Source organism: Spea bombifrons, chromosome 10 (assembly GCF_027358695.1).
Source record: "Spea bombifrons isolate aSpeBom1 chromosome 10, aSpeBom1.2.pri, whole genome shotgun sequence".
NCBI classification, from domain to species: domain Eukaryota; kingdom Metazoa; phylum Chordata; class Amphibia; order Anura; family Pelobatidae; genus Spea; species Spea bombifrons.
Window position 1 is genome coordinate 2,504,968 of NC_071096.1, and position 20,311 is coordinate 2,525,278.

Consider the following 20,311-nt stretch of genomic DNA (forward strand, 5'->3'; position numbering starts at 1 on the left):
AGAGAAGAGAAGGCAACGTCTCGCGAAGAACCCATGTTGTGTTTTGGAGCGGCTACGAAGCAGAAGAGATCTCCGTGATCCGGTGTTATTGCCGAGCGAGCTGGAAGCAGGATTGTCAGTTCCCTAAATATATAGATTTATACTAAATAATTACAGATATTCAAAATATATTTCTGCCTAGTGTTATAAAAAGTCACTGTTGTAGGGTTTTTCCTCTTCTCGGTGCAGAGTCCGCGGGTTATAAGGATAGTTCTGTATAATATACAGGGGCGAGGAGTTCATACCACGGGAATGTTAAAGGACGATCGTGAACACGCTTACTGAACACGCTTACTGAACACGCCATGTGTGCTTCTATGAAAGTGCAAGAAGTCGACAAGCACCAGAGCTCCGGAAGGCGCTTGGTCTGGAGGAAGAGGCTTAATCTTTACGAATGGACTCCGTCGTCGCCAAGTAGTGCCGGAAAGAGGAGCTTCCGCGTCTTTGAGGTCGGTGAGAATGACCTTCAGTTTTTCCTACATGGAAGGTCCACAGTGACGTTCCAGCCATTCCTCAAAGACTTTCGAAGGGAATTGGAGATGCCGCCAGCTTATAGAATAGTGGTTAGCGAAGTGTAGCTCGGAACGCCCGCCGCTGAGGGTCTACACGGAAGACTCCTCGCTGTCGGGTAAATGGCACCGAATTGGGTGAGGGGAATAACGAAGCGCTGTATGGAAGAATGTTGGGTAGCCCTCGTGTAGAAACCCTTGGAGGAGGCGATGGAGTCCTGAACATACGCCAATTACCTTTCTCCTCCTGAAATGCCTTGAAGATGCGGAGTGAAAAATATACTTTTAGTTTCTATGTACATTAAAACATCTACAACATGCGCAGCGACGGGCGCTTCTGCTGAAATCCATGGATCTTGGTCCGCCAGCCCTTTGAAATGTACGAGGAGTGATTCCGGGTGAGTTCCGCCCGGGACGTGTTAGCTGAAGTAGGGCACTTCGGTGAGTTTGTGCCACCCGACTGTCTCCTGGTTGAGGTTGAAATCTTTCAGCGGTAACGTGACGCCTCCCAAGAAGAAGTTCTCTCGCAGCGACTCGGCGCTCAGGACGCTGAGCTGGAGCTCTCGCTGCCTCAACGTCTCCTTGCTGTACCCGCTGTATACGAGCTGTGAACGGAACGGCACAGGGTTAGCGCCAACGCTCCACACTCATTCAATATTACACACTCACTCACACAGAAAGAAATAAAGCACGGGAGGAGTAGCGGAGCTGCGGGAAAGGAGAAGGTAGGGAGAGAGTGAGACAGAAAGCGAGAGAGCGTGAGAGAGAAAGAGAGAGCGTGAGTAAGTGGAAAATGCAAATTCAGAGCTCTCTGCTTCGTTTTCGTTTGTTTCATTGTGGTCCCTCATTGTTTCGGACGTTTCTACGAATTGATGGAAATCGGTGAATTTAGTTCACAGTGAAAGATGAGACCTCTGGAGAAGCAGAGCTTTGCTCAAGGTTTTAAAAAAAAAAATATTTCTAAACCTTAAAAAACTATTAGTACGCAGCTCAGAAACACGGCCATGAGACGGACGGAAGGCTCGATCCGGAGAGACTCACCATTTCATTAAACGTCGGGTTGCAGGTTTTCCTCGAAATCTTCGTCTTGCGTTTGGAGGTCTTGTGCGGATCCGGGAGGAGGTACGTCTTGACGTAAGGATTTGGGTCCGTGGTATCTTCTGTGACCTGGAGGGCCAGATATATTGATGTAAATTGCATGGTTTTATTTTATATAAAAGCTTAGTAGAATAAGCGCAGTTTTGGGTATAATTGTCACATGTTATGAACGGAGTACAATAGAATATCGAGATCCCGCATGTCTGTCACATGGAGGAAGCAACCGAGACGGATATTCCTGTCCAGAGAAGACGTTCCGGTTATCTCTCTGTGGAAATCGCGCTCCCTTGTAGAACTCATTTCTGTGCGGTTTAAGATCTTAAGGTCGCGTACGAAGGGTAAGAACTCACCAGGTCCTTTATATGCATCACCATGATGAAAAGCGTTCCGTTTCTGTATGAAATGGACAGCTTCATTTCTCCTTCAATCTTCCCAGACGCCGGACTTAACGGGGGTCCCTCTATAACGATTCAAACAGAGGACACATAAAGCTCTAACTCCAGGGTGTCTAAAGTCATCCTTATAAACACTTAGAATATCTGGGATGTTTTATTCTTTGCTTTTGTAATTGACTGCAGACATACCCTACCGTCCCAGATTTTCATGGAAAACAAGGAAAGTTCTGGCTGTAACATAGTTGCAAAAAGGTTTCTAACCATCAATTAGCCTTTTAAACGTAAATTTGTATCAGCAAACACAACGTGCCATTGGAGCACAAGAGTGATGGGAGTGATAAAGGGCCATTGGAGCACAGGAGTGATGGGAGTGATAAAGGGCCATTGGAACACAGGAGTGATGGGAGTGATAAAGGGCTATTGGAACACAGGAGTGATGGGAGTGATAAAGGGCCATTGGAACACAGGAGTGATGGGAGTGATAAAGGGCCATTGGAACACAGGAGTGATGGGAGTGATAAAGGGCCATTGGGACACAGGAGTGATGGGAGTGATAAAGGGCCTCTATATGCCTATGAAGAGATTCATAAAAATTAGCAATTTCTGCACTTGATTTCTGATTCATTTCATGTTATTTTAATGGACAAAATTTGCTTTTCTTTATATATATATATAAAAAAAAGCATATCTGCGCTCCAAGGTTGATTAAAATAAGAGCAAAAATTAAAAAGAAATTGTCTTACCGACCGCCCTGACATCTGCTCCATCTGCTTTCTCGTCCCGTGGCAGCGGGTGGAAAAAAGTATAAACCAGGTCGCACTGAATATAAAAAAAAATAAAATGAATTTAAAAAATAGGCATTAATATTATGGATAAGTCTGCCCCCCGCAGGACACGTCAGATACCTCCGATACGTCCGGCGATCCCCTCAATAAGCTCTGAATGTAGCTGTTCAGCTCCACTTTCCTCCGGGCCGCCACGTCCTTTATATGGGTTCGGCCGAGAACGACTCTGCCCGGGAAACTGAATACAATAAAAGATAAATAAAAATACTCGCATTTACACGTGATATGAATGATAAAATAAAAACAATTATATATTAATAAAAATACAAATAATAAAACAGTTATCGTGTATTTTTTTTCTTCAGAATATAACTATCATTACAAGCGGTAAGAGACGTGCTACAGACACCCATCAGTAATCACGCGGGCAGCACATTAGGGGTCCAGGAAAGTACTCCGGTTCGCTTTACACCTTTTATCATTTATGTTACTTTCTCAATTAATATTAATAGTAAAAAACACCAATATTCACCCCGGGAGCTTCCACAGCGGGAAGAGGAGGCTGAGCTTGTTGTGCAGCTCCTGGAACTCATCGAAGGTCCTGAAGATGAACGCGGAGTCGTCCTGTCCTTCCCGGATCACTCGCACAACATAAATCTGCCAGAACACAACGGGAGAAGCCCCTGCTTTACACAAAGTGACATCGCCCCCCAGCAAATATTTTATCTCAGCCCCTATGAGGCACGTCGGGGGTCTCATTCTGCCTTGAAGAGAGAAAGCAAGACCGCGGTGGGTCGAGCAGTCTCTCGATTGAGCTTCAAGTTACCGCTGTAGCCAACAGATGCCGCGTTCCCCTGGGTTTTACCCCCCAGCGGCGCCGCTGCGTTTTATTGGGCTCCTGAGCGTTTCACCCAACGTGGCAGCGAAATGAGAGAGACTCACGTAGTACTTGTCGGGGTTATATCTCTTGTGGTAAGTGAAGACAGAGGCCTCCCGGATGCGTCCGTCTTGTTTGAGAGAGAACGTCTTGGGGGTGAACGAGAGGATCGCCTCCTCGTTGGACGGCAGTCCAGAAAAGCGCTGAGCCAGGTTGTGGATGAAGAAGTTGAACTTGGTCGCCACGCTTCCCAAACTTGACTCGATTAACCTGAAAAAAGGAAGGTATAAAAAAAGATCATTCCGTCGAAAATTAACATTTTATTAACTATAATTTATTTATTTTTTTATAATACAGAAAAGACAGTTAAAAAATATAAGGTTTTGCCTGAAGCAAAGCCGCACCTCGTGAAGAAGATGGTGGCTTCTGCTTCGGTGGCCTGCGGCTGCAGCGCGTCAATAACGTATTTCAGGTCCTGAATTCCTGTGAGTTCAGGTAATCCAGAAGAAAGCATCTACCGAAATAAAACAAATACATAAAAAAATAATAATAATAAAAAAAAGACAGCAGCCAAATTGAAACAAACCCAACTACAATCCGATAGGTCCTTTAAGATTTTAGTTTCTATACCAACAACCAATCAGAGGCGGCTTTTGTGTCACATGAGAATTAATTATTCCCGTTTTTATAAGATAAGAGAATTATTCGTGAAATCTCACCAGCGAAAGCAGGTTGAGGAAGAGGTTCGTATGTTTCCGCAGCAGGTTGTACGCCTGGCAGCAGAGATCCACGAATAACTGGAAGCGGCTGGTGGGCTTCTCCCCTCCGTTAATCACGTACGCCATGTCCGACGTCAGAACGAAGGGCGCGCGGTCCCTGCATTGGAAACAAAGTAACTGATCAAACGGCAACATTTTGGGCAAGCATTTCTTAACTTTCTGTGTAAGTGAACGCCTTTGTGGGTCATCACGCCAGCTCACGAAGGGTTAAGGGCGCTTAAGGAGCATGCGCAGGACGCACCGCTACGCCGTTCGGGCTGCATTACCAGCAGACATAGATTTCACGCTACGTATCATTTTATGAAGAGATCCGCCATTCTGGGCAAAAGCAGTGAAATCTATGAATATGCCGCTGGTGGGTTTAACAACTGTATTTATTACTATTTAATAATAATAATGAATATTAACAATAACTATTTATTAATAGTATTTAATAATAAACATTAATTGGCAATAACTGTATTATCGTATGCGTTTATTACCTTTTGAAGCTTCCAAACATCTGAGCGTGCCCCAGGAACTTGCCGAAGTCGATGTGAAACATGTGTCCCGTGCTCCTTAGCATGATGTTGTCGTTGTGCCGATCGCATATCCCCAGGACGTACGTCGCCACGCAGCACCCGGCGCACGAATAAATAAAGTTCTCGGAAGCCTAGAAAATCCGTCACGGCAGAAAAAAAAATAGCATTTTAATTTTATTAAGAAAGAAAAACGTAGGTTCAGTTCCACATTTAAAATTAGGTGCGGTAATAGAGCGGGCCGAATAATTCAGATGAGTTTATTTCCACCTTTTATAAACAATCACATGAACTAAGCTCTGGAACTTAATGGTGAACACATTGTATACACAAACGCGTTCAAAAGTCTGGGGTCCATGTTTTTGAAATAAAAACATTTTGTTCATTAAAATAACAAAATGGAAAATCTAGCGCAGACAGGGTTAATGTTGAAAATGACTATTGTAGCTGGAAACGGATGATTTTTAATGGAATCTCTTCATAGGCGCACAGAGGCCCGTTATTACTCCCATCACTCCTGTGTTCCAATGGCCCTTTATCACTCCCATCACTCCTGTGTTCCGATGGCCCTTTATCACTCCCATCACTCCTGTGTTCCGATGGCACGTTGTGTTCGCTGATCCAAGTTTAAAAGGCTAATTGATCGTTAGAAACCCAAATTATGTTACAGCCAGAAATAGGCCCAAACTTTTGAACGGTAGTAGGTGTGTAAATACAGTATATATGGGCTTCTTCACTCACCTTTTCATACTCTTCCTCAGATGGATTGTATTTTCTCAGCCACTCGGCCAGAGGTTTGTCCTTGAAAGACCCCGTCAGCCCGTATTCCACTTGAATCTTTCTCAGGGTGTCTGACGACAGAACCAACTCCACCATACCTGGCGAAAGGAGAACGGAGAGGCTTTAATGTAATTTAAAGGCTGCGGGAATCCTCCAGCCCGGGTTAGCATTTATGTGCGTTAGCATTATATGTTTATTCATATACAGAATGTTTCGCTGTTAGGAATGAAGCTGGTACGATGCGCAGAATGAATGTGGAAGGTCACACGTTCAATGGCATTTCTTGGCTATCAAACACACCTCTGTCTTTGCCCGTCGATAGACATTTAAAGAGGACCATCCGTAGATCGAGACCCTCCTGTAACCACAGCTTATCCATGATCTTTATCATCTGCAGGGCGAGCATGTCCTGCCGAAGGTCTTCTCCTACCTGAGGAGTCAACAAGAAACCGTCAACCATCCATGGAACACACAAGATACTGAGCACCGAGCTAATTAAACCGCACCGCTGACATCGCACAGAGCTTTCCCTCTAACACGAATAACACTAGCAGAGACCGTTCATCAATAAGGCGTTACATGCCATCCGCCGCAAGAGCTTACAATCTAAATAATGACATTTAATAACCAAGATGCCTCAAACGGCAAAATGGACGATTATTTACCTTGAACATGGAGTTGATCTCTTCCCCTAAGGGATCGGCATTGACCATGGTGACTTTCAGCGGGACCGCGTTGGAGCTGAAGAAGGAGCACGTCTGCGGGGAGGACATGACTATTAGCATAAAGATCATAGTAAACGTGAGCTCTTGTTACCAATCTGTCATGGACCGGTAACGCTATTCTGGAGATTTACACGTCATGTTATAAGGGTTCTGTACTAATGACTCGCAACGAACTGGAGCGGCCGGCCCTTCCCACTGAACCTGAGAACCTTAACCCAGGAGCGATGCGTTTACGGATTGCAAGCTCTGAGAACAACCTTGACGTTGAGTTCCTTGGCGACCAGACTCGGGTTCAAGGGAAGCCGGCACTTGCTGTTTCTGAAGAGAAGCTGGACGCGTTCCATGCCCTCCTGGAGAGCCACCTACGAGGACGGTTGAAAATGGTGCGTTATTTTCAGGTAGTTACCTGTAGCTTTCTTGTTGGACCCAAGTTATCCCGCCGAATATAACCATAACATAATAATTATTCTAATAATTACTACAGAATGAAAGCAATGAGAAGCACCGACCTGCCGAGAGGAACCGCTGGCCTGGCGGACTTTTTCAGCCACGACCCCCAGAACCTGCGCGAGCCTCGTCTGCTTCTCCAACTCCCCGCGCAGCCCTTTCCCGACGAGCGACAGTAACGCGCCGAGAACCTGCTCGTATCTGGTCCCGAAATACGGGTCGTTCAGAGAATCCTTCAGTAACCTGGAACAAAAAAAAACGTTCATGTAACGGAGCATCCCGCGAACGCAGCGCTGCCGGCAGAGACGTTGCATACGCAGCAAAACCCTGACGCTGCCGTGGGCTGTAAGATCAGATTATAAATGAAAATGTTTAAACCTCTCACCAGTACAAATAATGTGCAACCCGGATACTTCCCAGAGCTCGAGACAAAAGGAACCGCACGAGGGCGTTATCCAGGTAGATCTCATACTTCAGCGCCTGCAAAAAAAAAGGTCAATAGGAGAAATTAATATCAATAAATACACACTACGGTTCAAAAGTTTGGGGTCACTGAGCTGTTTTCATGGAGTGATGGGAGTGATAAAGGGCCACTGGAACACAGGAGTGATGGGAGTGATAAAGGGCCATTGGAACACAGGAGTGATGGGAGTGATAAAGAGCCATTGGAACACAGGAGTGATGGGGGTGATAAAGGGCCATTGGAACACAGGAGTGATGGGAGTGATAAAGAGCCATTGGAACACAGGAGTGATGGGGGTGATAAAGGGCCATTGGAACACAGGAGGTATGGGAGTGATAAAGGGCCATTGGAACCCAGGAGTGATGGGAGTGATAAAGGGCCATTGGAACACAGGAGTGATGGGAGTGATAAAGAGCCATTGGAACACAGGAGTGATGGGAGTGATAAAGGGCCATTGGAACACAGGAGTGATGGGAGTGATAAAGAGCCATTGGAACACAGGAGTGATGGGAGTGATAAAGGGCCCCTATACGCCTATGAAAAGATTCCATTAAAATAAATCAGCCGTTTCCAACTAGAATAGTCATTTACAACATTAACCCCGTCTGCGCTGGATTTCCGATCCATTTCATGTTATTTCTATGGACAAAATGTGGTTTTCTTTCAAAAACAAGGAAATGTCTAAAGCGGCCCCAAACGTTTGAACGGCAGTGTTTATGATCTCTTTGGGTATACAGAGGACGGTATGTCTGACCTGTACAAACTGGGGGAGAAAATCCACCAATTCGTCGTCGCTCAGACCTGCGTCGATCCATCGCACGGCCGTTGCACGCACCTCCTGATCAGAAAACCTGAATGGTTCACGGCGACATATAAATCGGATTAACGGTAAATAACATACCCTATAACTATGATCGGATTTTATACAAGGTTCCCCCACAGCGACCCCCCCAAAAATATAAACATGATGGGTGTGGCTTCTGTGAAACTGGGTGGAGCATAGGGCGATGCGCTCACCTCCCATTCAGTAGTTCCAAGGCGTTCACCGGCAGCAGGGGCGGCCAATCACCAATCAGAGCGTAGATGTCCCCCAAATAAGCGACATCCCAGCTGGGGGCGCTCGCCAAGATCTTCGGGAGGCTCTCTCTGCGCTCACGGCAGTAATAACGCTTTTCCCATAAAAACACTCTTTCTTCTTTCGATAACCTGCGGACGTTAAGAAGAAATTAACCCATGAAGTGTTTTCTAGCCCAGGATCAGATTTATAATAACTAAACAAGAATTATTTTTCTAGCGTCGCTTCACAATCTTGATTTTTCTATGGAAATTCAATTTAAATTTAATGAAATTAAATTCTATTTTACATTCTACACATTTTACGGGGTTCTGTAATATATTGCTAAAGATCTAATGGGGGTTTAGAAATGTGTTTTTTTTCTTCATAAGAAGCCATTAAAATACCTTTTTCCTTTCATTTTTCTTTTAACTAGTTAGCGTCGTGTTCTCAAAAGCCCAATTTATCCTTAAAATCCCAATAAGAAAATTTTCAAGAGTAAAAGAATTGACCGCGGTGAAAACAAACGTCTCGGTTTTCAGCGATTCTTTTCTTCGGGATCGGTAAAGAAATTTGTTGCCAGGAGCCGGCCAAGAATGTGACTTTTTAAGCATCAATTTTTTTTTCTGAAAAGGCCCGTTTACAGCAAACCGAATAAAGCTTTGTTCCGCTTCGTTTCACATAAAGGGCAGAACTCACCCAAACGTAGCGTCTTTGGCGAGGAGTGTGAGAAGCCGGGACTTGGCATCGGCGTCCAGCGAGTCCATGTTTTGTGGCACAAAGCCGCTCGCCGGCGGAGGAGCCCGGTATATAATATCAAACGCGGGTGACGGAAAATCCACCTTAACAGGAGTTTAAAAATGCATTATTTTCAGTATTTCTTAACCATATAGGCATTTAAAATAACAAACATATACTACTGAAGATATATATATATATATACACACACACTACTGCTCAAAACGTTTGGGGTCACTTAGAAATGTCCTTGTGAAAAAAATCATGTTTTGTCCATTAAAATACCATGAAATAGATCAGAAATCCAGTGCAGACGGGGTTAATGTTGTAACTGGATTTTTAATGGAATTTCTTCATAGGCGTACAGTGGCCCATTATCACTCCCATCACTCCTGTGTTCCAATGGCCCTTTATCACTCCCATCACTCCTGTGCTCCAATGGCACGTTGTGTTCTCTGATCCAAGTTTAAGTTTTGTAATTATGTTACAGCCAGAAATGTCCTTGTTTTCCAAGAAAACAGCTGAGTGACCCCAAACGTTTGATCGGTAATGTATATAAATAACATTTTAATATGATAATGAACTCTGAGTGTGATCAGCTTCCTCCGGGATCCTGAGCGCATCTCACCTGTAACACCAGCTTCTGCATTGGGTTCTGTTTCTTGCTGACGGTGCCGGCAGCGGGGTTCGTGTTAAAGGACGTCCAAAGGTTTAGAAGTTTGGTCCCGCACGTTAGCAGCCTGTAACCGAAGAGACGGGAATGCGTTAGGACCACAAAGCGAGGGTCTCTCCGCAGAAACGCGCATCTGGGGGATCCAGGGCCGCAAAGAGCTGATAACCTTTTCGTTATCAGCACTCAGGCAACAAGACACAGAGAGGCATATGCTTTCGAGACCTCAAAGGTCCCTTCTTCAGATGTAAATTATCTTCATTATCTGGGGTTTTGGAAAAGCATTTTAGTTTTGTTTTTATTAAATTGCAGTCACTAAAAACACCTCCGGACTATTCTCTGAGAACAGAGAACCCTGATCCACGCCATGCCAGAGAGACGCCTGCGCTGCGGAATGTAACTAATAATAATCGTTAATAAATTCATAATAATACTAAATGTGTTTCTCTGCCCCGTGAGTAGTTTGGAAGCGACGTCATCACAGACTTTGTTAGCCTCTCATGACCGGTTACATTTGTCACATGTATTTTATACTACTAATTGCCCAATTCCTAAGAATAATTCTAATAAAAGAGGAAGGAAATACTGATTCTCGGCACGGAGTCCTTGGGAAAATGTTATAGCGCGGAGGGATTTGGTTCCCGGTGCTGAAGCCGTTAAACCCCCCCGCCTGTGGGCCCTGGCAGTGCCAAGAATGCAGCGGGTCTGTGTATGGCAGCACCGCTGGCATGCGCAGCTTTCCCTCTGCCAGAATGAATCGGTCTCGCCCGGCACCGCCGCATCTCATACATCCTCTGCGCTCGACAGAAGCTGAATGGTGTTTGAAGCCGGATGGCGCTAAGCTGGCAATCCCTTTTCTAATGCAAAATATTCACTTCCGATCTGCCTGGCAAGATTACGGGATAATTAACCCTTTGATTGGCAGAGGAAACTAAAACATGGTAAAAGGGTTGGGTTGTAGCAGGAAAGCATTTCTTTAAGCGAGCATCACAAAAAAAAACGATAGACGGCAAACTGCATGCAGAACACGTCTAACGGGGCAAACCGCATGCAGAACACGTCTAACGGGGCAAACCGGGCTAAACACGCAGCAGATTTGGGGCAGTTTAAACGACAATGGTAATTGTGCAATTGGTGAGGACAAATAATGGCATGCAGTACAGAGCGCGTCCTGCAGGTGGCACAAGAAGCAGCAGCCATGCTGCAGCCGCATAGAGAAAGCGCAGTTACCAGACACTGCATTTGGGGGGCGCCATGAACGGCTTTATGGAAATATGCTGCTAACATGTAGATTGCGCGTTGGACACTCTTACAGGAGCATGACTACAAACCACGGGGCCCCCCGGCTTCTATGAGCAACATGTCCCACGGGTTAGCTTTACCCCCAAAACAGCTCGCCTGTGCTACATTTTCCCCATCGTAGCCCTCAACAACTTATCTGTGTCCACAAACAGCTGGTCTGTGCCATCTTTGCCCCCTAACACTCTGCCTGTACCCCTACCTCTGTGCAGACCAATTCAGCATGCAGGAAGTGGATGTGATGTCACTTCCTGCAGGCTGGACAAGCCAGACTCTCGGCGGGTATTAACTGCAACTAGGCAGCTTTAAAGGGGTGATCCAAGTGGTCACCCAGGGCCCCTTGAGTGGCGGGCCCCCGGTTGCAGTTGTGACCATGAGTGTTACGCCCCGGCCTTCATACTCATCAAACCTTATTTTACTCTGCATCTTATTCTGGCCTCCATAAGCTCTTATTATCTGGAGCTCGGCCGAGGAGCTAGCACACTCCTCACCACAGGGATGTTCAGCACGACGCAGAGGTCCCCAGGGGCACTTACCGTTTAAAAGTGAAGAGCGGGAAGGACGCCTGCGCCAGCACCTCCGCCCCCTTCCTCTGCTTGTTGGAATCGGGGGAACCTCCGCTGTTTGGATTCAGGACCCCGAACAGCGTCAGCTGGAGAACGGATTCCAGGGGCAGCTGAGATATCGGAATGGGGAAAATGATCCTGACGATACAGAAAATAACCATTTATTCGCTGAGATGATCGCTGTCCATAATTACATTCCAGGTCTACAGAGCATTATAGTTGGAGGCTGCCCCCGCGGGCCGTGCCGTGGCCAGAATATCACAGAGGGATTCCCGTTGAAAGAGAAGCCTTTCTGCAATATTCTGCAGAGCCACGGTGCCGCGCCGCAGGAAAGCCTTTCCTCTGGGAATAAAGTTTGTTCTGCACGAATAAAAAAAAAAAACAGAAAAAACATAAACTGGACAAGAAGAATAGCATCAAACAACAGATCGGCCCCCGTCTAGTTGCCCGTTTCTCCTGCTCTCAGTCGTTAATCTCGTCTTAGATTCAGGAGCCGTATGTCTATCCCATGCATGTTTAATACCCTCGCTGTATTACCCTCTACCACTTCTGCTGGGAGGCTGTTCCACTTATCTACCACCCTCTCAGTAAAGATGAGATGGATGCACAGCAGGTGCTTTCAATAACAGAAATCACATCCTTTGTGCACAGAGAGGGCCGGAGGAAGAATAACACTGAAAAAATGGCTGGATGGGAAACACAGGATATCGTATAATAAAAGAACAAAACGCAGGCGGAAAGGAATGCTATTTATTGACTCTCTTTCATGCGGCTCCAAACCAAAGCCGGGAAAGCGTTCTGTTACCCCAAAGCGGGTTCTGTTTGCGTAACAAAAAAATATTTACATCCGGAGAGCAATAAAAAAAAACAATGGTCTTTGTCCAATAAAAATGAGAAATACGATTTAAGCCCAGCCCATTTAAGCCCAAAGCATGGCTCGGGCTTAAAGGGGCTTCACCTCCTTCCCAGCGGCAGAATAAGGAGAAACGCGTGAATCCGAGGTACTTACAGCTCGTCCCATTTAACGAGATAAAAGAAACTCTTGTAGGTTCCCACTTTTTTGGACTGGACGGGTTTAAAGATGTCCTTCCCGTTGTGCCTCAGCGAGCAAACCAAGTAGTATTTCTCAAAGCTGGTGAAAAATACAAAATCACAGATATAAAAGTAAGTATCCGGAGTTCCGTGAATAAATATCATAAACCATGGCGACAGAACGCGGCTGGAAGTGGGTTTGGGTATCACAGAAGTTACTGTCGGGCTGAAGACCCCATAACTGTATACAGAGACATTATTATGGTGTCTAAAGATGGCAGAGAAGCAATGAGAGACCATGAAGTATGAGTATGCGCTCACCTGGACACCCAGCCAGTGGGGATCCCGTGGGCAGCGAATACAGTGAACTGGAGGTGGTCGGTGGAGCTCCTCGCTTCTTTGGTGGTCCGGCCGCTGGTGGCGGCTGGGTGGGAGCGGAAGTAGAGGAGCAGGAGGCTGTGTACAGCAGTGGTGAGGCTCGCCAGACTCTCCTGTAAGGGGGTCTCACTCTGGGCAGGACCTGGTGAACAGACGGCGGGTTGCTTGGTAACTGCTGCCCCACAAAACATTTACAGGGTCCCAGTCCCCCCCCCCCTGTTGCCCCTTCCAAACTTACCGTCGGCGGCACTGGGGGCAGAACCATCCATCGTCTTGGACGGACTCTACAAAAAACAAATTTAAACGAGTCGCGGTTATTTGCCGCATCATTTATTGCTTTTCACAATTGAGTTTTGGGGCAAAGTGGTACAGCCTCCATAGCAACTAGTAGGATTTTCTCCTGATTGAGCAGGGGTCTTATTGCCATATCAGCCAATAATGATAACCCTTCTAGAGAGATCTACGCAGCAGACGTACGTCGGTTCTCCTGTTCCTCGGCAGGTTGACGGCTCTTCGGAGTTTCTTCACGGCCTCGGTGATGGCCGGAGTCTCCACGCCGTCGGCGGTCTTGCAGATGCTTCGTACGGCTCGGACCACCTGGTCGGCCATTCTGTGCGGATTAGTCTGCGGAAGCAGATAGAACTTTCTAATATCACGATAATAACGATAATGACAACAAACACTGGAAACGTTCCGGTGGATTGTGCCTAAAGTGGGCTCTCCGGGTTTTACTGCACAGTAAAGTAACGCCAACGGCAACCTCCAGGGAATTCAGTTATTTTCCCAGACCGGCCTCAATCCATCGAGAAACGGGTACATTTGTTTTAGGGTTAATCGGAAGAGGGCGTTTTAAACGGTGCTGATTCTCGGCTCGGAGTCAGTAAAAATCTAGATCGGCCGGATTCCTAGCGTCCTGAAGCCTGAATGTCGAACATTCCTTCTCAATTTAGAATTTAGAATTAAAGAAAAGTAAAACTTTTTTACTTTAGAAAATCTCCATATTTTCCAGGATAATAAAAACATTTTTTTTTGTGCAACTAAATAAAAAATCAAACCAGGATAGAGCAATAAACCCGATTCAAAGCACTTCTAGTAAAGTTACCTCGTTTTTAAGGCACAGGCTGACTTGCTCGTGGAAGGCGTCCAGCAGCTCCTCAATGCTCTGCCTGCGAATAGATGGGGCGTTACTGAGGGATAAGGACTAAGACATTCCAGACCAAGGACGTAAATGTACTTCCCAACAGAGATACATTGTATACATATTAATATACCTCACCAAACACAACCGCGTAACGTTACATTTATTAACGTTACTATTGAGGGCATTGTAACTATTTAACAACGACAAATTCAAATTGGCACAGAAGGAGAAATGGGGCCTGGGCTTGCAATCTATTTATTTTGTTTAACAAACACCCTGGTGACTAAGGGGTTTAGGGGGGTTTGAAGGTGGCACCGTTCATTCAGATTATGTCTCACGGGGCTCATCATTCAACCCCCTAATTCTTGATTACAGACTCTCTGGCCTGCCTGGGTGTAATGAGAGTTTTAGTTTAAAAAACACTGGTTACCCTGGCAACAGAACCTTTACGCCTTATGATAAATACTTATTGAACGTTCGAGCGATAGCCAGAGAAGTGGAGCGCAAGCGGCCATACCGTGTTATCGGCTCTTTGAACGGCCTGTCCAGCAGAGCCAAATGTTTATCGAGATCGACCGGGGTCTCGTCGTCTTCATCCTGTGAACAGAAGTCCGCAGATTAATACGGAGAACGTAACCTGCAGGGCAGCTGGCAAAGGTGCGCAGGGTTTGGGGGGAAAAGTAAAATTTCTTTAGATTTATTTTTCTTTGTGCTGTGCATTTTATGGGTTAACCCCGCTCTTGCCACCCTGGTGCCTCATTAATGGGGTCCATAGAAGGGTTTAAATGGCTTGAGAGTCTCTTTTGGGTTTAAATGCGGTGCAGTCCCACTCATTCAGCTTCCTGGTAAGCAATATAGCTGTAATAAACGAGATCGGGGGTCACCAAACTTGGGGTACTTAGTATTGGGGACTAAGTGAATCCCCAATATTTATGCCTTAACTATAGCGGTAGCCATAATGTAAGCACACGCAGTGGCGTGTGGCGTCACGTGCGTTCACTGTGTTAAACGGGAACAGACCACCCAATCCGGTAAAGCGGGTGAGTTATAGCGGAGCCGGGTCCACAAAGACTCAGCTCTTCGGTGAGGGGGTGGTTGAGCCTTTTTGGCCACCTTTCCCTCTTTGGAGGCGACCTTAGAAGATCCGGCCCCTGCCTTGTCCTGGGTGGGAGGAAAGGGGCTGCTTATCACCCCAACCCTAAGATTGGGGATCTGGTCTCCCTAACTCACTGGAGCACAAAAATTCTGGGTTTCAGAGAATAATACTAAAAGAAATGAGTGCGTAACTACAACGTGAGTCTGTGGGTCGCCCCCCACGAGCCATGCTGGCGAGTCTGTCCCGGTCAAACACTTTAAATCCTTGCTGCAGCTCGGTGGAATTTGTTGGCCGCATGTAAAGGGAAGATAACGCGTTTGTGTCGACGAGAAGGAATTTGTCGCCTGCGTAGTGTTGATATTCGGTAAAACGTCACCTACGCCGAGCTAACATTATTCTTAAATTATTCATCCAATTTGGGCATATTTCAGTAACGCGTTCATCGTTATATCACCGGCCTCTGGGATTAAAATATGGTTTTCCCGGCATATTATTTTATAAATTTCCAAAATGAATTATTTTTTTTAAATAAGATTTTAAGAAATGTAATGTTTATTTTGCTTTTGTATGGAATCTAAACATCCTGCATACATTATCCAACGTTACAAAATTGCAAGCCAAGCATTTGCAGAACAGGAATGTTTTAATATTGTGTTCAGACTCGTTTGACACGTTCAAAAGTTTGGGGTCACTCAGGTGTATTCATAGAAAACAAGGAAATTTCTGGCTGTAACATAATTACAAAGGTTTTTCTAACCATCAATTAGCCTTTTAAACTTAAACTTGGATCAGCGAACACAACATGCCATTGGTAGACAGGAGTGATGGGAGTGATAAAGGGCCATTGGAGCACAGGAGTGATGGGAGTGATAAAGGGCCATTGGAATACAGGAGTGATGGGAGTGATAAAGGGCCATTGGGACACAGGAGTGATGGGAGTGATAAAGGGCCATTGGAACAACGGAGTGATGGGAGCGATAGAGGGCCGTAGGAATACAGGAGTGATAAAGGGCCATTGGAACACAGGAGTGATGGGAGTGATAAAGGGCCATTGGAAGACAGGAGTGATAAAGGGCCATTGGAAGACAGGAGTGATGGGAGTGATAAAGGGCCATTGGAACACAGGAGTGATGGGAGTGATAAAGGGCCATTGGAACACAGGAGTGATGGGAGTGATAAAGGGCCATTGGAACCCAGGAGTGATGGGAGTGATAAAGGGCCATTGGAACACAGGAGTGATGGGAGTGATAAAGGGTCTCTGTACGCCTATGAAGGTATTCCATTAAAAATCAGCCGTTTCCAGCTACAATAGTCATTTACAACATTAACCCCCCTCTGCGCTGGATTTCTGTTTTTTAACGGACAAAACTGGCTTTTCTTTCAAAACCCAAGGACATTTCGAAGTGACCCCAAACTTTTGAACGGCAGTGTGTATAGCGCCATTATTTTCTGCAGCGCTGAAAAAAAAATAAAAATAAATAAATTAATATATTAATGAATAAATCTCGCTTTGTCTATATGTCTGCATGAAAATATGGCAGCCTAGCGTGTTGTATGCTCTGCGGTATATCATCGCACACGCGTGATGTATACTCACGGTCCGCGCGAGGTCCCGGCACATCGTGTTGACGGACAGCAGCTGCAGCCGGATTTCCGTGTCCCATTTTCGACAGAGCTGAATGTATTCGTGGCTGCCCAGGCAGTGTTTACTGGCGAGAAAGAACCGGGAATTTGACACATGTATGCGGCACGAGCGAACACGCGTGTATCCGTGCAGAACTTTTACTAACTCTCAGCAAGTTTTAGGAAGAAAACAGGGGAATCAGCGAGTCGTGCAGACTTTGCTTTGCGGCCCGAAAAGCCGTGTTTTAACTCGCTAATATCTTGTGCCAATCCGTCATCCGAAACAGATCATTAAAAGTTGGCGGAGCGAGCGGCTACAACGCAGACAATCGGAACAAAGGAATGAAAACACGGGGAGTTTCTGCCGGCAGGAAATTGGAGCAGCAACAATTTCTTAATATCTTGGCAGTTCTACCCCAAAACTTATCGCGCATGGCAATCAAACGCTGAGGCTTGCACTGGAGAACATATAATAAATAGAGGCATCAGCACCGGCCACGTTGGTCTGGTTTACGCCCCGACTGGGGGCATCGGCTGAAGCCAAGCTAAGCGGCGCCGCAGGCTTAATGCTGAATCGATACAAGCCGGGGCTCTCGAGAGATTTAATTGCTAAGTAACAGTCCCCAGGGGGGCCTCGATTTTCCCACCCGCCGCACAAAGCACCTTCTGTGCCTCTCGTGATTAAATATTCTAATTACACTACTGTTCAAAAGTTTGGGGTCACCTGTCTGTTTTTAGAAAGAAACGCACATTTTGCCCACTAACAAAATAACGTGAAACGGATTGGAAATCCAGCACAGACGGGGTTAACGTTGTAAACGAAGCTGGAAACGGCTGATTTTTAATGGAATCTCTTCATTCCAGAGGCCCTTTATCACTCCCATCACTCCTGGGTTCCAATGGCCCTTTATTACTCCCATCACTCCTGTCTTCCAATGGCCCTTTATCACTCCCATCACTCCTGTGCTCCAATGGCCCTTTATCACTCCCATCACTCCTGTGCTCCAATGACCCTTTATCACCCCCATCACTCCTGTGTCCCAATGGCCCTTTATCACTCTCATCACTCCTGTGTTCCAATGGCACGTTGTGTTCGCTGATCCAAGTTTAAAAGGCTAATTGATGGTTAGAAACCCCTTTTGTAATTATGTTACAGCCAGAAATGTCCTTGTTTTATATGCAAACAGCTCAGTGAACCCCAAACTTTTGAACAATAGTGTGTAGGATAAGAAATCTGGTGAACAGCATTCAACATGAACTTTAAATGCGATAAAATATTACAGCACAATCCCTAACGTGGAACCTTCGTCAGCGCGCGCTCCCCACCGGTATCCGAACATTTAACGACTGCGTCACGCACTGGTGGTACGAAGGGCGCATGGGGGAGCATTTTGAGTGCCGACCAACTCAACGTGCGGGACTTTCTACTGATAGATCAGGCGCTCTGGGACAGGGGCCGGCGGCCGCTTACTTCTGTAACGCCTCCTCCTGGCCGCACACTTTCAACACGTAGCTCTCGATGTCCACCTGATTCAGGTCATCGTGGACCCAGCACAGCGCCTGCATGATTATAACCTCCACCGGGGAACTCACTGCGGGCGAGAAAGAGCGGGCATCGAGTGACAATCACTTCAGTAAAGAGCGGCGGCCGACAACGCGGACCACCCGCAGAGGACGCAGGCGAGCAGCTGCCATCCTCCTCATCGATATCGTTTTTGGACCCCTTTAAGGGACGATTACTTGTCTCCCGTCAGACACTGAGGCGTGTGACACGCTCCGCGCTACACTCACCGTCACACGTGAACGTGACCGGCTGCTGGAAGCCCTCTATCTCGATGGACACCTTGACGCTGCTCAGCTCCCCGCCGACGCTTCGCTGCGGCGTCACGGGGCTCAGGATGAAGCCGGGGTTACTCAGAAGGCTGCCGCGGGGACTCCGCTCCCTGAGCCTGGAGAAAGAAGGCGAGAAACGACGTCAAATATTCACAGAATGTTTTATTTACGATCCCCGCGACGTAAAGTTTCATCACAATGTGTTTAATGGGCCTAACGATACTAAATGATGACAGCGATCGGAACGCACAGCACTATAAAGCTCATTGAAACGTTATAATCCGGTTTTATATATATTTATGACCCGTATATTTCCTTAACGCTGACCGAGCACTTCCTGTTTTTGTTTATTTCAAACAGGAAGTCGGCGATCCCGGGATTTTCCTGCACAGGACGACGGACGCGTTTCACTTCTCTCCGCCCCAAAGTTAATGCCTGTGTGCGGAAAACCTGACAATTCTATAAATACGTATATATATATATCCGGTAACGTGCGGCTCTCCGGGGGCAGAACTACAGCTCCCATGATGCACCATTCACCCAGGCTCTGGGGATCATGGGGACTGCAGTTGGACTCCGTGGCTCGCAGGGTCTCTCGTCAGGCATGGTTCATACAGGGTGCGTGTTCCAGAACTCACGGCCCTGGAACCAGTATAGCAGAAACTCGGGACGTCGAATAAATATCGATCGATCGCCGTAAAGCGAGGTGTGAGGTCCGGAAGAAGAAGAATTTAACCGGATGATCTGCTCTGTACGCCGTAGGACCCCGGATCCCTTATATTAAACTACACGCGTGTTACATGTATGGACACAAACCAATCGATAGAAGTCCTCGGCGTCATAGCGCAGCAGGAATGAACCGCTTACGGTTTTGGGTGATAACACCGGCTTCTACAGCTCGGCACAAACAGGAATCTTAAGCGATCTCCGTGTTTACAAAGCACTCGGCAGGCAAACGTTATCACGCCGTCACCTCCGGAGAGGTCTCTGGGGCGGAAAAACGGCTGCCACGGGAGTAAATGTGACAAGGAACACCGCAGCTGCGTCTATCAGAAAGGAATGAAAGAGTTAATGGTGCCTTAATACCCGTACATTCACACGACACGGTGCGAGGGGGGTTATCAACCATTTTACGGCGTTTTTGATAAAGCAGGGAGAAGCAGCTGCAGAAAGCAATCACTCGCAATTAATAAAAAGTTAGAATTGCCTGAAAAATACAAATAAGCCAAAAATAACAGCCCCCCCATTTCCCACGCCGGCTTTCACCCAGCCCTGCACCACAAGAGGTTAAAACGTGAGGAATGCCGTTTCTGATGGGGAGAGATACGGCGGCGGCGGCGGATCCGACCAGCGCAGGCAGCTATCAGGGTATTGGCAGAGAGACAGCGCTCAATAACAGAGACCGTCTCACGGGGCGGAATAAAACCCATTCCCAAGGTTAATGGGGACATTTAAATCGCTCGCGG

At 46.6% G+C, this 20,311-nt stretch overlaps 1 protein-coding gene across 1 annotated transcript in view; it reads right to left on the reverse strand.

Annotated features, from left to right (window-relative positions):
* Window positions 1-587: 587 nt before the first annotated feature.
* Window positions 588-20,311, reverse strand: part of PIK3C2A (phosphatidylinositol-4-phosphate 3-kinase catalytic subunit type 2 alpha) — a 31,092-nt gene continuing 11,368 nt past the window's right edge. The window contains exons 4-33 of the mRNA XM_053449741.1: window positions 18,804-18,961; window positions 18,484-18,604; window positions 16,987-17,098; window positions 14,811-14,890; window positions 14,255-14,318; window positions 13,630-13,776; window positions 13,391-13,436; window positions 13,096-13,294; window positions 12,752-12,874; window positions 11,713-11,880; window positions 9,836-9,947; window positions 9,169-9,311; window positions 8,433-8,621; window positions 8,170-8,266; window positions 7,338-7,432; window positions 7,015-7,195; window positions 6,763-6,867; window positions 6,446-6,538; window positions 6,081-6,210; window positions 5,742-5,878; window positions 4,965-5,134; window positions 4,423-4,579; window positions 4,108-4,217; window positions 3,769-3,973; window positions 3,359-3,483; window positions 2,947-3,064; window positions 2,785-2,860; window positions 1,997-2,106; window positions 1,590-1,715; window positions 588-1,153 (exon numbers count right to left, since the gene is read on the reverse strand). Coding sequence (XP_053305716.1) covers window positions 968-1,153; window positions 1,590-1,715; window positions 1,997-2,106; window positions 2,785-2,860; window positions 2,947-3,064; window positions 3,359-3,483; window positions 3,769-3,973; window positions 4,108-4,217; window positions 4,423-4,579; window positions 4,965-5,134; window positions 5,742-5,878; window positions 6,081-6,210; window positions 6,446-6,538; window positions 6,763-6,867; window positions 7,015-7,195; window positions 7,338-7,432; window positions 8,170-8,266; window positions 8,433-8,621; window positions 9,169-9,311; window positions 9,836-9,947; window positions 11,713-11,880; window positions 12,752-12,874; window positions 13,096-13,294; window positions 13,391-13,436; window positions 13,630-13,776; window positions 14,255-14,318; window positions 14,811-14,890; window positions 16,987-17,098; window positions 18,484-18,604; window positions 18,804-18,961 — 3,883 coding nt within the window. The 3' untranslated portion in view covers window positions 588-967. The remainder of the gene's footprint in view (window positions 1,154-1,589; window positions 1,716-1,996; window positions 2,107-2,784; window positions 2,861-2,946; window positions 3,065-3,358; window positions 3,484-3,768; window positions 3,974-4,107; window positions 4,218-4,422; window positions 4,580-4,964; window positions 5,135-5,741; window positions 5,879-6,080; window positions 6,211-6,445; window positions 6,539-6,762; window positions 6,868-7,014; window positions 7,196-7,337; window positions 7,433-8,169; window positions 8,267-8,432; window positions 8,622-9,168; window positions 9,312-9,835; window positions 9,948-11,712; window positions 11,881-12,751; window positions 12,875-13,095; window positions 13,295-13,390; window positions 13,437-13,629; window positions 13,777-14,254; window positions 14,319-14,810; window positions 14,891-16,986; window positions 17,099-18,483; window positions 18,605-18,803; window positions 18,962-20,311) is intronic.